The sequence below is a fragment of the Formica exsecta genome, unplaced genomic scaffold (assembly GCF_003651465.1).
Source record: "Formica exsecta isolate Colony F162 unplaced genomic scaffold, ASM365146v1 scaffold26, whole genome shotgun sequence".
Taxonomy (NCBI): Eukaryota; Metazoa; Arthropoda; class Insecta; order Hymenoptera; family Formicidae; genus Formica; species Formica exsecta.
The window spans coordinates 2,374,509-2,388,300 of record NW_021849866.1 but is presented as its reverse complement, the minus strand read 5'-3'; the positions used below and the strand labels follow the sequence as shown (position 1 = coordinate 2,388,300).

The following is a 13,792-nucleotide window of genomic DNA, read 5'->3' as shown; positions in this document are numbered from 1 at the left end:
TATATATACATATATATATAAAATTAGTAATATCTTATTTTTGAACTAATATATTTAAAAAAACTAATGTATTTAAAATTCATTAAAAGGCTTTTTCCGTATTGCGAAAAAGTATCTTAATCAGGAATTTTATGATTTTGCGCAGTGAAATGCCGCTGCTATCGCCATTGGCTATCGAAACGTCACACCCCTTGGCGTTATCACACATCATCCCCATATAAGGTCCTTCCTTCCGCGGTATTGTGGTGGCTGTAGCGAGTAATGCCGCGAATTGCCTTTTGTTTGCGCGGATGTTGCGAAAGTGTGCATGGCCATCGGAATGTATCGTGAAAACATCGCTTTGCACATATGATAGAGGAACGCGAAAATGAGAGTCAAGCAAAACTGTTAAAGTACCAAGCTCGAAAATTGAAAGAAGAATTATTATTAACGCGACGCACGTGTTTCATTTAAATTATGAGACCTGCTTCCAAGGATCGGCGATTTCCCTTTCGAACGGTAAGAATATTGAAAGTACGCGTGGAATTGGAATCTTAAAAATCTCGACGAGCGTGCATGAAATTTGATCTTTCTCCTGGAAAAATCGAGAGCGAACGCTCTCGCCCGTTTAGGGGAGAAAAAAAGAAGATTAGCGAAATACGCGGAATTTCGCCCACCCGCGAAATAACGCATATTGATCGTTCCATACTTGTTGCGCAGAGACAACAGCCGGGCCAAGCTACGCCGAATATCAACATCCCCACCCTGTGCGAACGAAAAGCTGCATTACCCTCGTGAACATTATCATTTCGTTAATCACATCTTTTTCTTTTTTTTGTATTTTTTACCGCGCGATATTTGCGGAAGAGAACGCGATGAGAGCTTTCTTTGAGCTATATTATGATTTGTAAATGCGTTCGGATTGTCGATACGCGCTGCGCTATCGTAACATATCATGGAGCCAGTACGTCTTTTGATACAAATTCTAATGCTGTTCACCTGGTGTACCAAAGGATCCCTCGGAAACGTTCTCGGTAAGCATCGCTCATTTCAGTCTATCATTTTATTGTTCCCTTATTAATATTCCTTTTGTATAGTGACCTATTTTTTTATACATATTTTATATTTTATAAGCCACATTCACGAGATCTATGTGATATCTTTTGACAAAATAATTAACTTTTCCCAATTAATTTTTAAAAATGTTATAAGAAGTAATAAAAATGATTTTTGCTCTTTTGTTACTTATTTATTGGAGATTAATTGTAATATATAAACTAAATAATAAATAATTAATAATACTTATAATTATATTAATACTTATAATTATATTAATAATAATAACAATGGTAAATAATAAAAAATGCAAAATTCTAAGAGAAAAAATAAATAATAGGCATATACATATTTTATATTTACTTGTTTAGTTTATTTATATTTATTTTATTTTTACGTTTTATACACTTACGAAAGCAGATTCAAAGTTGCATTTCAAAGCTGAAATAAATGATATTTATCTTCTTGTTTGAAAATGATATAAATACAATCACATATACTCTTAAATATAAAATATCAAAGATATAATAACAATGATGATTTTAGAAAAATGCATTCTTCCCCTTGGCATGGAAGAAGGAAGAATCCCGGATGAAGCGATCACGGCATCATCCAGTTACGAGATGAAATCCGTAGGTCCCCAAAATGCAAGGTACATAGATTAAAACACGATAATACCTATTTAATAATTACGTATGAAAATTAATTGATAATTTATAAATATTCGTAGAATACGACAGGAGAAGAACGGTGGCGCTTGGTGTCCGAAAGCTCAAATCAGTAGCGCTATACGCGAATATCTGGAAATTGATTTGACGAGAGATCATCTTATCACGTGGACCGAGACTCAAGGCCGATTCGGTAACGGTCAGGGTCAGGAATATGCCGAGGCGTTTTTTCTGGAATATTGGCGACATGAAAGATGGCATCAGTATAAAGATTTAAGAGGGAACAAGGTATGCATATGTGCCCGACTTCTATCGAAATAACTGATAAGGATCGACTATTTAACTAAGATCTCGAATTATATTACACAGATTCTGCGTGGTAATAGTAATACATATCTAGTCGAGAAGCAGAAGTTGGATCTACCGTTCGTTGCGAGTCGAGTGAGATTTGTTCCTTACAGTCAACATCCGCGCACCGTGTGTATGCGTGTCGAGATTTATGGCTGCATCTGGAACCGTGAGTTTGCGATTCTTTTAATCTTATACGTTTATCATTTATATATGGATCTATTCTCGCGAGTGTATAATATTTTAATGTAATTCTAAACGAATATATTTTTTTCGTCTCTCTCTTTTATATTTTATTAAAATTGTGTAAAAAAATAATAAAGTCATGAAATCTGAAGATGTTACAGATAATATATCTAAAGAGATATAGTCAGTAATTTAAAGACGAAAAATCCAATCTTCGTAATACACACGCGAAGATATAATGAAAGAGCGCTCTTTATTGTTTGTGCAGAAAACATCGCTAGTTATGCTATGCCTAAAGCTGATAAAATTGGACCTAATGGATGTAACGTCGAAGATACGTCGTACGATGGCACCGAGATCGAGAATTTAATGTTGAACGGATTAGGACAATTAACAGACGGCATAGTTGGCAGCGAAATTGAGATCTTCGAATCCGATAGAATAACTAACTGGGTCGGATGGCACGGTCGCGACAATGTAGAATTGTTCTTTGAGTTCCGACTTTTTCAGAAGTTTAAAAACTGTACGATTCACGTGGCCGATTTACCCGATCTAAATGTCGAGGTGCGCGATTACTCAAGAAATAGGCTTTATTAACAAACTTATTTTTTATAACTTATTTTAATATCAAGAATATTTGTAGATGTTCTCGATGGCAAACTTTTGGTTTTCATCGGATGGCAAGGATTATCATGCGACGCCGGAAATGTTTCAAACATTTAATGACTCTAAGACGAGCATTATCCCTAACACTAGCAACGAGAAAGATGGCAAAAGCAGAAACAGCATCTCGATATCTATTCCCTTGCAATCAAGAATCGGCAAATTTGTCAAAATAGAATTAAAACTTAGATCAAAATGGTTATTGTTGAGCGAAATCACATTCGAGACAGGTAATCTTTCTAACTTCATTATTAGATATATTCGTAAAAACTTAAAATAATTATTTAAATATCATCTTGTGTGTGTAATCCAGTTCCAGACGTAAAAAACGTCACTGACAGAGCGTTAGAACGATTATTATGGATATATTCGAACAATAATGAGAACATATCTCAAACGATCAATGAGGACCAGATCGTGAAAATAAAGCAGATCGAAGACAAACAAAATAAGGACGAAAACGACGAGACTCAAATAGAGAACAAAATTAGAGGTGCAACTGGCGACGAGAGAGGGATTAATATTCTGCACGGACATATAATGACGGGAATATCTGAATCGAATGAGACAACATCGGTGTTAAACGAGTCAAATCTGACGCCGGACGCTTTTCCCGTAAACAATTCATCAACGTACATCGGATTGATCAGCGCAGCGTTAACCGTAATAGTCTTTCTCTCGAGTTGCACGATTTTCTTGATGAAACAAAGGGGTCGCAACAAAGTGGCTCTACTGCAAAAACACACTGCGTTATTATGCGGCTCGCCGGCATCGGGTATCACGATCAATACGAAGGATATCAAATTACCCACACCGATCGTGGTCAACAATCTATCGCAATCGAGATTATCATTGAAGAGCAAAATTTCCTCGAACAACGATTATAAATTCAGCGATGTTGGTACAAACGGACAGCGTAGCACTTACGAGAAAATTGATAAAATATCTTCGGAGCAGTATATGAAATGCGAAGGAAGATCCAATTATAAAACTGAACAGTTTGGTATGTATACGAATCATATATTAATGATAATGATATTAATAATTAGCTCTAATATTGATCGTATCTAATTGTGTATAGAGAAAGAGAGAAAGAGATAGTCTATATATTTTTTATTTTCATTTTATATTTTAACTAAAAGATAACAGAATGTGTATATAATCGCGTAATAATTATCCTATAATTAGATTCTAGAATATAATAATTTATTTGGTTCTCACGTTTTTGTCACTCTATAATTTATATTTATTTTAACTTCCCTCTACTTCCCGGACCTTTCTTAATGGAATTTTATTTACTTATGGTTAATTTCATATCCGTTAATATAAATACATTAATTAGTTAAATCAACCAAATTGTAATTATAAGATAGATATTTATTGAATAATTAATGTGGCTCGTATTTACTCGAGCGCGTCGTATTTCTCTTGTGCACGTCTCATGTATTATCTTCTACGTAACATTATCATTGACCCGCATGTGTTTTAGATTCTAAAAACAACGAAAAGTTTAAGGACGAAACGCGAATGGAATGTATAATTCCAACAATAAAACCGATTTCTTCGCAAACGGGAAAAATCAATCAAAGGGTATACGAGAGTTATTACGCAGCTACAGACATTCTGACGGTAAGAATGTGCTCACGACATGTTCGAGTATAACGGTAATTTAAACAATTTTGTGATTGTTAATGCAATACTCGATACAGTGTTACGGTATGTTATAGATAAAGAGACGCGATCAGCATCCAACTGTAAGTTTCTTCACACCGCTACTCATTCGGGATTCGGTCGTGTCGTACAAACGCGGGACTTACGATGTTCCACGTATCTCTCGACATAGATTAAGAATCCTCGATAAACTCGGCGAGGGAAACTTTGGTTTGGTGAGTTTCATCTATGTATGTATTTATTCAAGGAGCAACACACGTACACACACAAAATTTCCAAAGACATTATATATAAGAAACGTTTGAAGGACATTTTTTAAAATGTTTTTTTTAATCGTAATCTTAAACTATTTTAGCATCTAACTTTTAAAAAAAATTTTAATACAAATATATTAATTTACTTAGGTTCACTTATGCGAAGCGAAAGGCATACAAAATCCGGATTTAGGTATCCTTCAAAACCGTCAAGTAGTGATAGTCCGGTCTTTATGGCGCGGTGTCGTCGACGCTCTAAGGTAAAATAATGTTATTTTATTTAATGGACTTCTATAAAATTTTAATTTGCACGGAAATCGAATCAGAGAGGACTTTATGAACGACATGCGCATCCTGGCTGAAATTCGCGACGTTAATATCACCAGGATAATCGCGATCGTTGAAGAGGAGCCTTTTAGTGCCATTTTCGAATACGGAGAACTTGGGGATCTGTCCAGTTTTCTAAAAAATCATGACCGCAACGTGTCGACAAGGTAAGACTGCATGACAAATTGACTGGAGATTTCGAATATATTTTTTCTGTTAGACTTTTACGCGATAATGAATTCTGCAGTTACGAGTGCTCATTAAATCTCATCACGCAAATTGCTTCGGGTATGAAGTATCTCGAGAGTTTGAACGTACCGCATTGCGATCTGGCAGCCAGGTAACAAAACATATTCACTATATAATATTTCGTAATAAACTCACGTATGTGTGTTGCATGTGTATTCATGCTTGCAGGAATTGCATCGTCTGTAAAGATCTGCTGATTAAAGTGTCCGACCAAGCCATGTATTGCAGTAAATACGACAATGAATATTATGTTGATGAGTGTTATACTAAGATACCATTACGTTGGATGGCGTGGGAAGCAGTCTTATCGGTAATTGTCTTATAATTAGAATAACCGGTCTTGTTTTGAAATATTTGACTATTTATCCACAAATTTCATAATATTTAAATCAATTAAGAGAATAATTTTTCCTGTTTATCTATATACAAAGGGAAAACGAAGCTGCCAATCTGACGTTTGGTCGTACGGTGTAACAATTTGGGAAGTTCTGACGCACTGCGAAGACATACCCTATGCCGATCTGACCTCGGAACAAGTATTGGAGAATTGTGGCCTGTGGTATCATTCATTGGACAGCGGCGGTAAAAGGAAATGTCCGCGGATCCTCGAGCAGCCAGTATTTTGCTCGGATGACTTGTACCGGTTGATGCTGCGATGTTGGTGCAAATGCGCGGAGGACCGGCCGAGTTTCCAAGAGATTCACTGCTACCTCAAGAAGTTGACTCTGGATTAAATTTGTGCGAACGCATTTCTACAAGAGCGTACAGAAAACGATCCATGCTCATCAGCAGCAGCAGCAACGCGGACCAAATCGATTACAATCAGCTGAGAAGCATCCTGATTGCTTTCTTGATCGCTTTTGCGTGTATGGCTCGAACTTTTAAATTGCCGATAACCCGATACATCGAGTCGAAGAGTCGTCAATGCCTAAACACATCAAGGTATGGGATGCTCTCTGGCCACTAAAATATTACTGCTCAACTAGATTTATCTAATTTTGATTATAAATAAGTGTAGGTTAATAACATAACGATAAATCTCAAATGCGGCGGATAATCGCAGGTTTCTCGTACGATATTCTACGCATTATATTCGAGGAATAATCTTTGAAGATATTATCTTTCATTGATTATTTCCGTAATCAATCAGTATTCGAGAGAAATACGTGATTTCGCGCGCGAATATTCATCTATTTACTAATTTATTACTTTACACATATCTCTCTTTCCTACGCTTATATATATGTGATAATCATTATCGTTTTTACTCTTAAGAAAATTGTTCCATTTTTTCTCTATATCTATTACCCAGAGCCAATCGTAGAAAAATTACGATTATGGCCAAGATTTGTAGCAAAGTTTGTCGTAATTTTGGTGCAGATTTTGCGCAAGGCTTAATCGTATTTTGTCACAGCTGGGTATACTTTATATCGTCATATAGAATTCGTTGCGTGTAGTCGAAGCAAAATAATATTAATGAGATCGGCATAAAACGAACGTAATACTCAATTACGTCGAATAATGACAATCAGTTTTGCTCATCTATTTATATGTACTTATTTTACGAAATAATATCATAATATACTCGTATTGATCGATTCAGCTTACCTATCTTAGAAGGAAAGCGGATCGTTTAATCTTCAATCAAATTTCGCAATGGCGCAAAATTTTTAAATAGGAATACTCTTCATATATAAATATATCCTTTCTTATATATATATATCTTAAGCTAAGTCATTCGTTTTTATTCAAAAACATAATAATTCACGGGATGTATTTTAAAACGCAGGCGATCTTTACGGATCGCGCGTTATTGCGTCATTAATTCTTCCAATTTAAAAAAATGTATCTAAACGAAAATGTTTGTGCCAAAAATAATTATAATTCAGAAAGAACATGCGCTTCATAAGATAGATCGCGTATTTTTTATTCAATAGATATAATGATGTCTTTAAGGATCGTCTTCTATTTTAAGATACACCCCGTGTATGATAACGCAATTAGTACTAAGAAAAGAAAGAATAAAGGAGCAAGAGAGCAAAAGATGAGAATCACAATTATGCTAATTGGAACAACAACGACGATAATAACGATTATGGTAAACGTACAATTTTAGATTATATATGTTTATAACAGATGTAACGTTTAATTAAATCAAATTTGTAATATCAATAATGTATGTTGCTTTCAAATCTATCCGATGATTTTATCCGACAAATGTAGAAAAAATAGAGTACTTTCTTTAAAATTATATAACATTAAAAATTGAAAGGTTTGGTAAATTAAACTTTAAGGAGATGAACGTTTGCCACAACTTTATTTTTCGTTTTATCTCAACTAAATGATGATTGTCAAGTTATTTACAGTCATTATTAACAATTACTATAATTTCATCTCTTGATTGGCTATTTTGATTATACGAGACGTGTGATATTCATCTCTCTGTGAAAATCCTCGAGAGACTGTTCCCAGCGCTCCTCGTAATAGATTCCTAACAAGAACTTTGCGTTCAATCCCGTATTTATAGACCATGGAAGGTGATAATCTAAGTACAATTGTCTTTGTCTGAAATGTTATACGATATACAAAATAATGACGCGTTACCCAGCGATAATTATAAGCCATCATACAGAGCGTTTTTGAAGTATTAGTTTACCTAGAACGTAGCCGGCTAGCTCCGAATATCGCACCGGTTATGCACATCGGCAGGCGCGTCTGTAGAGCCTCTACCCATTTAACTGACACCTCCCCTAGCATCGTCGTAGGCATTAAAAGCATAGCGTGAAAGATATCGTGTACCTCTCTATACCGTTGCATTACATAGGCCAGCTCGGTATCATCTACGAATTGCACCGTTGTTCTCTCGTCGGGCGATACATTCTGCAACGCATACATCACAGTCGCCCGTTGAGAAAAGAGCCGTTACGCATCGTTTTTTTTTTCCAAACGATAAAATTCATATCTTACGTTGTCGTCCAAAAAATCGCGATACGTTCTGCCTACGGTTCCTGGTGGCAGATCTCTAAGATAAGAGAGATCGACGGTGGACGTATTTACGCGTGGCTTTTGCGAGAGTATACGTTGACCCTCAGTTGTACTCTTCATCTGTCGGTGACAATGCACGAGGGCGTTTGTACCGGTAGTTTCCCCGAGACACGCTATCATGTCACCTCGAAACGGATTCGTCAACGATATTGCCGCCGAGCCCGCCGTGAGAAGTACACGCTGCAGAGGGGATAGGGATACATGGTGCTTGGCATAATCCTCCAGAAATGTCTCGCGTGCCGAGGCGGTCGCAAAACGGCCTGAAACCGAGTGAGGAGAAAATGAAGTTTGATGGTGTGCTCTAGTTAATAGGTAAAATTTATTTCCGTTAGAATAATGTTATATATGTACAGATTATACAGATTACAACTAACTTTATGGCGATGCTGTACCTCAATTGACCTGAACGTTTTCCTAATGTTAGCGTAATACTTATCTGGTAACAATACTTTTTTACTTTGGTACATATTACAGTCAGGTGATTAGCGATTTCATGTACATACGTGATATTTCATGTCGCTCCGTAACTTTACCCAAAGTTAAAAAGCGCTGACATACATACACACACAAGGAACAAAGATATTTATAAAATTGTGGCTAATAATATATTGGTCATCATCTTGATCTTTGCTTAGAATGAAGAAATGCGTACATTACTCATTTTTCTTGTATCTAAATAAAGATCACTAGCTGTGTTACATACTTCTTAAAGATGATAACTTCTTTATATTATACAAAGAGATACACGTTAGATATGTACAATATGAATATTTACAATCATACAGCTTGTATTTTACTGGTCTGAGATTCAGTCAACAAAGTATACTTTGGCTGCAGAGTTTCCCTCTTACGAAATGTTACCCAAGTATATACTAAACTACCTATTACACTTAAATTCAAACCTACAAAATTGAGCCATGAAAATATATAATCTCCACCAATGACCATACCGAGATATGTTACACATATGTTCTTCAAGCATCCAATTATAGTAGTGGTCAATGCAGAGTTGTACAGTGTACAGAGGAGCATGCTATACAACAATATAAAGCCCATTATGCATGATAAAACAAATTGCAAAATAAATAATAGATTCGACCAATCAGGAAATTCTAACGCTGAGGTTATATCACCCATCCACCAGGCCAACAGGATTGTTGGACCCAGCATGAACAGAGAATTATAATACATCAGTCCGTACTTTCCTAATTCTTTAGAATCTAACTTCTTCTTCATGTAAACACCATTAGCGGCAGTGAAAAAATCGTTCAACAAGATAAAAATATAGCCTTCAAGATTGAAAGCGAGATCATTCAGCGCAGCCACCACTGCACCCAGAATCATGGTGTAAACGCTCAATTGTACAGACATGCGTGCTTTAATGCCGAGGATATAGTACTCGGCGATCATCGTCATGAGGATACTGAATCTCCTCAGGGCGGTAAACATCGGTAAGCTCAACTGCTTGGTGCCGCCTAGTCCGAATATCATGTTGCCGATGTATATCAATGGTAACGGCCACATCTTGGTGAATGTCGTCACTTCCAAATTAGGATACTCGACGTAACGTAGTTTCTTGGCGACGAACAACACCAATATCGTCGCCAGCATTTGGCCGATCCCCAATACTTGGAAGGACGGAAAGGCGAACGATGTGAGCACGGTTTTGTTGACGACCGTTATCATAAACGACGAAAGCCCGTAAAATAATGCCGACATCAGGCGCACGAACATAGCATTTTGCTCGTGCTCCGTCATTGTCAAGCAGAGTCCTTGCTCTGGTTCGATCCGTTCCACGCGATTTCTTTTTACTCAAGAATATCGTTACTTCAATAAATAATGATGCACACGTGGAAGAACCTACACTTAGATAACCTTATCATTCTTCCGTTCATAGCATCGGCCGATGATTAACAGGCTCGCATCGGATCAAACTCGGGAAGCAGCGGTTCCGATCATGTATGACAAATCCGTGTAATAAATCGTCAAATTTCAATCAGGATGCAATTCGACATGCTTATTGCGGACTTTGTCCCGCAATCAGGCGACCTGTCAAGTAATAGACAAAGATAGAAAAAAAACAAAGTACAACTTATGGATATATACATGTGTATGCGTGTATGTATGCGCGAATAATTTGATAACAATAAATATAATGATGGGTTTCCTGACGTATTCAACATTTGAAGCCGATATAATTTCGCTAAACTGAGATTTTTATCTGCGACATAAGTAAAAAGTCTTTTTTTTTTTACATACACGTACCAGCGAAATTGAAGTATCCAATTGTCGTCCTATATATACATACATATGTATTTTATACGAATATGAAAGAAAAATGAGCGTTTCAGAAACGTTCTCATCTAATTTTTAAATTTCAATGTCATTTTCTTATTCCGATTGAATCTGATAACATTATCAGATTTACCGGCTTGAACAGATGCTGCGACGCTACTGGCGTCATCTTTTCCGCGCCACGATCTGACGGCGAATCACATGCTCGCGAATCATCGTGAATCGTCGCGGATCATCGCGAATATAGATTTCAGCCGGAAATAAGTGGGCAGGGAACGCGTATCCGCGTATCACTCCGCCGCGGTCGCCATGGAAACGGTTTACACGGAACTACTTGCGTAAGTTCTCCTGTTAATTTCGATCCGTCGATTTACCGGCGACGGCGGGCAAACGTTCTCGAGTTTCCGAGTGTAATATCGACCAGTTTTTAATTCGGCCGAATCGCGGAGATCCATCCGTTGTTGAGAATCCAATTTTACAAGCGATTTAGATTCGCCGCAGATACACTGTTGTAAGCCATCCATTGGCTCTCGTGGAACCGTCCGCAGCGGTAGAATCGTCTGTTACGTCCGTTACCCGCAGGAAGATATTCGCCCTTTTCGATGTAAGTATGCAATGACAATATCGTACGGGATGCGAAATGATTGCTCTCGACAATCAATCATCTTCTAAGACATACGGGATGTCCGCAAAATTCTTCGTAGAAGAATACATATTATTGTACGAGCAACGTCTCGTGAACTCTAATCGATAACGGAAGCTGTGTGCAATATTGACCGCTCGGAAATTGATATTTTTTTTTGCTTGTCTGACCGCAACACAGTCAAATTATTCCCGATTCATTTTTACCGCGATAATTCGCTCGCAAAATCGCACGCTTGATTTTATATCTATTGAGAAACCAATAAAGCTCTCTCTGAAAGTATAAAATGGACTATTCTATCTATAAAACAAAGATAGCAATTAAAATTGCATCGCTCTCTATGACAATGACTTACTCTTTATAAAATGATCTGCTAGTAGAGCCAGAGACAGAGAGAAAGAGAGAGAGAAATATGTAGTTTTAAAATCTTTTTTTTTACTATTTTATAAGAATCAATCTCAACTGGTTTACTTTTCAATAGCTTATATAACAATAACTAATAACCAGATAATTTTTATGCCACATTTTAATACAAAATCTGATTTAGTCTGTAATAAAAAATAAGGCATAGAAATTATTATATTTACTATGTAAATCATATTCAGTATTGTATGCTTGACACTAATAATAAGGTAGTTTGAATGACCAGAACTTATATACTGGCCAAGCTATAGAGAACTTTTGAAATTTTTATTAACTTTATTCAAATTTAGTTAAAAAGGCCTATGATTTATTGTGTGTGTGAACAGATCTTATTATATATAAATTGATTGTATTTTTATCAAAATTCATAGTTTTTTATAAACATAAATGTTTAGGTTTAGTCGTGATCGAGATCAGGGTAGGGGCCGCCGAGGTGGCACTATCAGAACAGGTACTAGTAGAGGAGGCAGCGATAATGGACGTGGACATATTGCTAGCAGATTTGCTACACTTGGTAGGGGAAGCGCTAGTAATATACGAGGTGGATTAAAGGGAAAGCAACCTGGTGGTGGTTTAAGAAAAGTAAACTGGGATCTTCGTACTTTGGAACCACTACGCAAAGATTTTTATATAGAGCATCCTGCAGTCAGAAATAGGTATCTTAATTTTAAATATATAATGTAATAAACACAAAAAAATGTTTGTGTATATTAAATTTAATTTTGAATTTAGATCTAATGAAGAAGTAAGTCAATTTCGCGAGAATGCAGAAATATCTGTAAAGGGCGAAAATGTTCCTAATCCTATACAATATTTTGAGGAGGGAAATTTTCCGCCCTATGTAATGGAGGGTATTCGTAGACAAGGATATTCACAACCTACTCCAATTCAAGCACAAGGATGGCCTATTGCCCTTAGTGGTAGAGATCTTGTTGCAATTGCTCAAACCGGTTCCGGAAAGACACTTGGAGTGAGTAGAATTAGAAATATATGTATATATGTTTTAACAATTGGAAATTTATACTTCGTAGCAAATGAGAACAATTTTGTTATATTATCTTACATTTAATAGTAAATATCTTATCTTCAAAGCAAATAGCTTTATAATATAGATTTTATATAACTTGAATAAATAAATATAAATATATATATATATATATATATGTGTGTGCGTATATCAAAATATTTTAAATTTTTTTTTCAGTACATTTTACCTGCAATTGTGCATATCATACATCAACCACGCTTAAGTAATGGAGATGGTCCAATTGTCTTGGTCTTAGCTCCAACTAGAGAATTAGCTCAACAAATTCAAGAAGTAGCTAATTGCTTTGGAGAAACTGCAGCTGTAAGAAACACATGTATTTTTGGTGGTGCACCAAAAGGACCGCAAGCACATGATTTGGAGAGAGGCATTGAGATATGCATTGCTACTCCAGGTAGACTTATAGATTTCTTAGAAAGAGGGACTACAAATTTACGTAGGTATGTATAATTTCAAATTTCAGTGTTTTATATACCCTGATAAACTAATTATAAGAAATTTACAATTATTTAAATATCATTTTACTTTCATGTCAGATGTACATATCTAGTACTTGATGAAGCAGATCGTATGCTAGACATGGGATTCGAACCACAGATACGAAAAATAATTGAGCAAATACGTCCTGACAGACAAGTTTTAATGTGGTCAGCGACATGGCCTAAAGAAGTTCGCGCCCTCGCCGAGGATTTCCTAACGGACTATGTTCATCTCAATATCGGCTCTTTGACTCTATCGGCCAATCACAACATCACTCAGATCATTGATGTTTGTCACGAGTACGAGAAAGACTCGAAACTGTATAGACTACTTCAAGAGATTGGTACTGAAAAAGAGAATAAAACCATTATATTTGTGGAAACCAAACGTAAAGTGGATGATATCACGAGAAACATTAGACGCGACGGATGGCAAGCCGTGAGTATTCACGGTGATAAAA

General features: G+C 36.3%; 3 protein-coding genes across 3 annotated transcripts in view; 2 read left to right on the top strand and 1 right to left on the bottom strand.

The window, feature by feature from the left end:
* LOC115236815 overlaps positions 1-7,401 on the top strand; it is a 10,556-nt gene extending 3,155 nt beyond the window's left edge. Inside the window, exons 7-19 of the mRNA XM_029809509.1 lie at positions 1,582-1,687; positions 1,766-1,991; positions 2,073-2,220; positions 2,506-2,801; positions 2,881-3,130; positions 3,214-3,903; positions 4,390-4,529; positions 4,628-4,786; positions 4,976-5,085; positions 5,152-5,319; positions 5,400-5,492; positions 5,570-5,711; positions 5,833-7,401. Of these exons, the coding sequence (XP_029665369.1) occupies positions 1,582-1,687; positions 1,766-1,991; positions 2,073-2,220; positions 2,506-2,801; positions 2,881-3,130; positions 3,214-3,903; positions 4,390-4,529; positions 4,628-4,786; positions 4,976-5,085; positions 5,152-5,319; positions 5,400-5,492; positions 5,570-5,711; positions 5,833-6,135 (2,831 nt within the window). The 3' untranslated portion in view covers positions 6,136-7,401. The remainder of the gene's footprint in view (positions 1-1,581; positions 1,688-1,765; positions 1,992-2,072; positions 2,221-2,505; positions 2,802-2,880; positions 3,131-3,213; positions 3,904-4,389; positions 4,530-4,627; positions 4,787-4,975; positions 5,086-5,151; positions 5,320-5,399; positions 5,493-5,569; positions 5,712-5,832) is intronic.
* A 298-nt stretch (positions 7,402-7,699) lies between these two features.
* LOC115236793 (UDP-N-acetylglucosamine/UDP-glucose/GDP-mannose transporter-like) lies at positions 7,700-10,922 on the bottom strand. Its single transcript, XM_029809484.1, is given in 5 exon segments — positions 7,700-7,966; positions 8,058-8,281; positions 8,369-8,785; positions 9,227-10,495; positions 10,712-10,922. Coding segments are annotated over 4 exon segments (1,779 nt in total). The 5' UTR covers positions 10,205-10,495; positions 10,712-10,922; the 3' UTR covers positions 7,700-7,806.
* A 108-nt stretch (positions 10,923-11,030) lies between these two features.
* The window catches only part of LOC115236817 (ATP-dependent RNA helicase dbp2-like), a 7,455-nt gene continuing 4,693 nt past the window's right edge, over positions 11,031-13,792 (top strand). The window contains exons 1-5 of the mRNA XM_029809510.1: positions 11,031-11,345; positions 12,203-12,463; positions 12,540-12,777; positions 13,012-13,292; positions 13,389-13,791. Of these exons, the coding sequence (XP_029665370.1) occupies positions 11,344-11,345; positions 12,203-12,463; positions 12,540-12,777; positions 13,012-13,292; positions 13,389-13,791 (1,185 nt within the window). The 5' untranslated portion in view covers positions 11,031-11,343. The remainder of the gene's footprint in view (positions 11,346-12,202; positions 12,464-12,539; positions 12,778-13,011; positions 13,293-13,388; position 13,792) is intronic.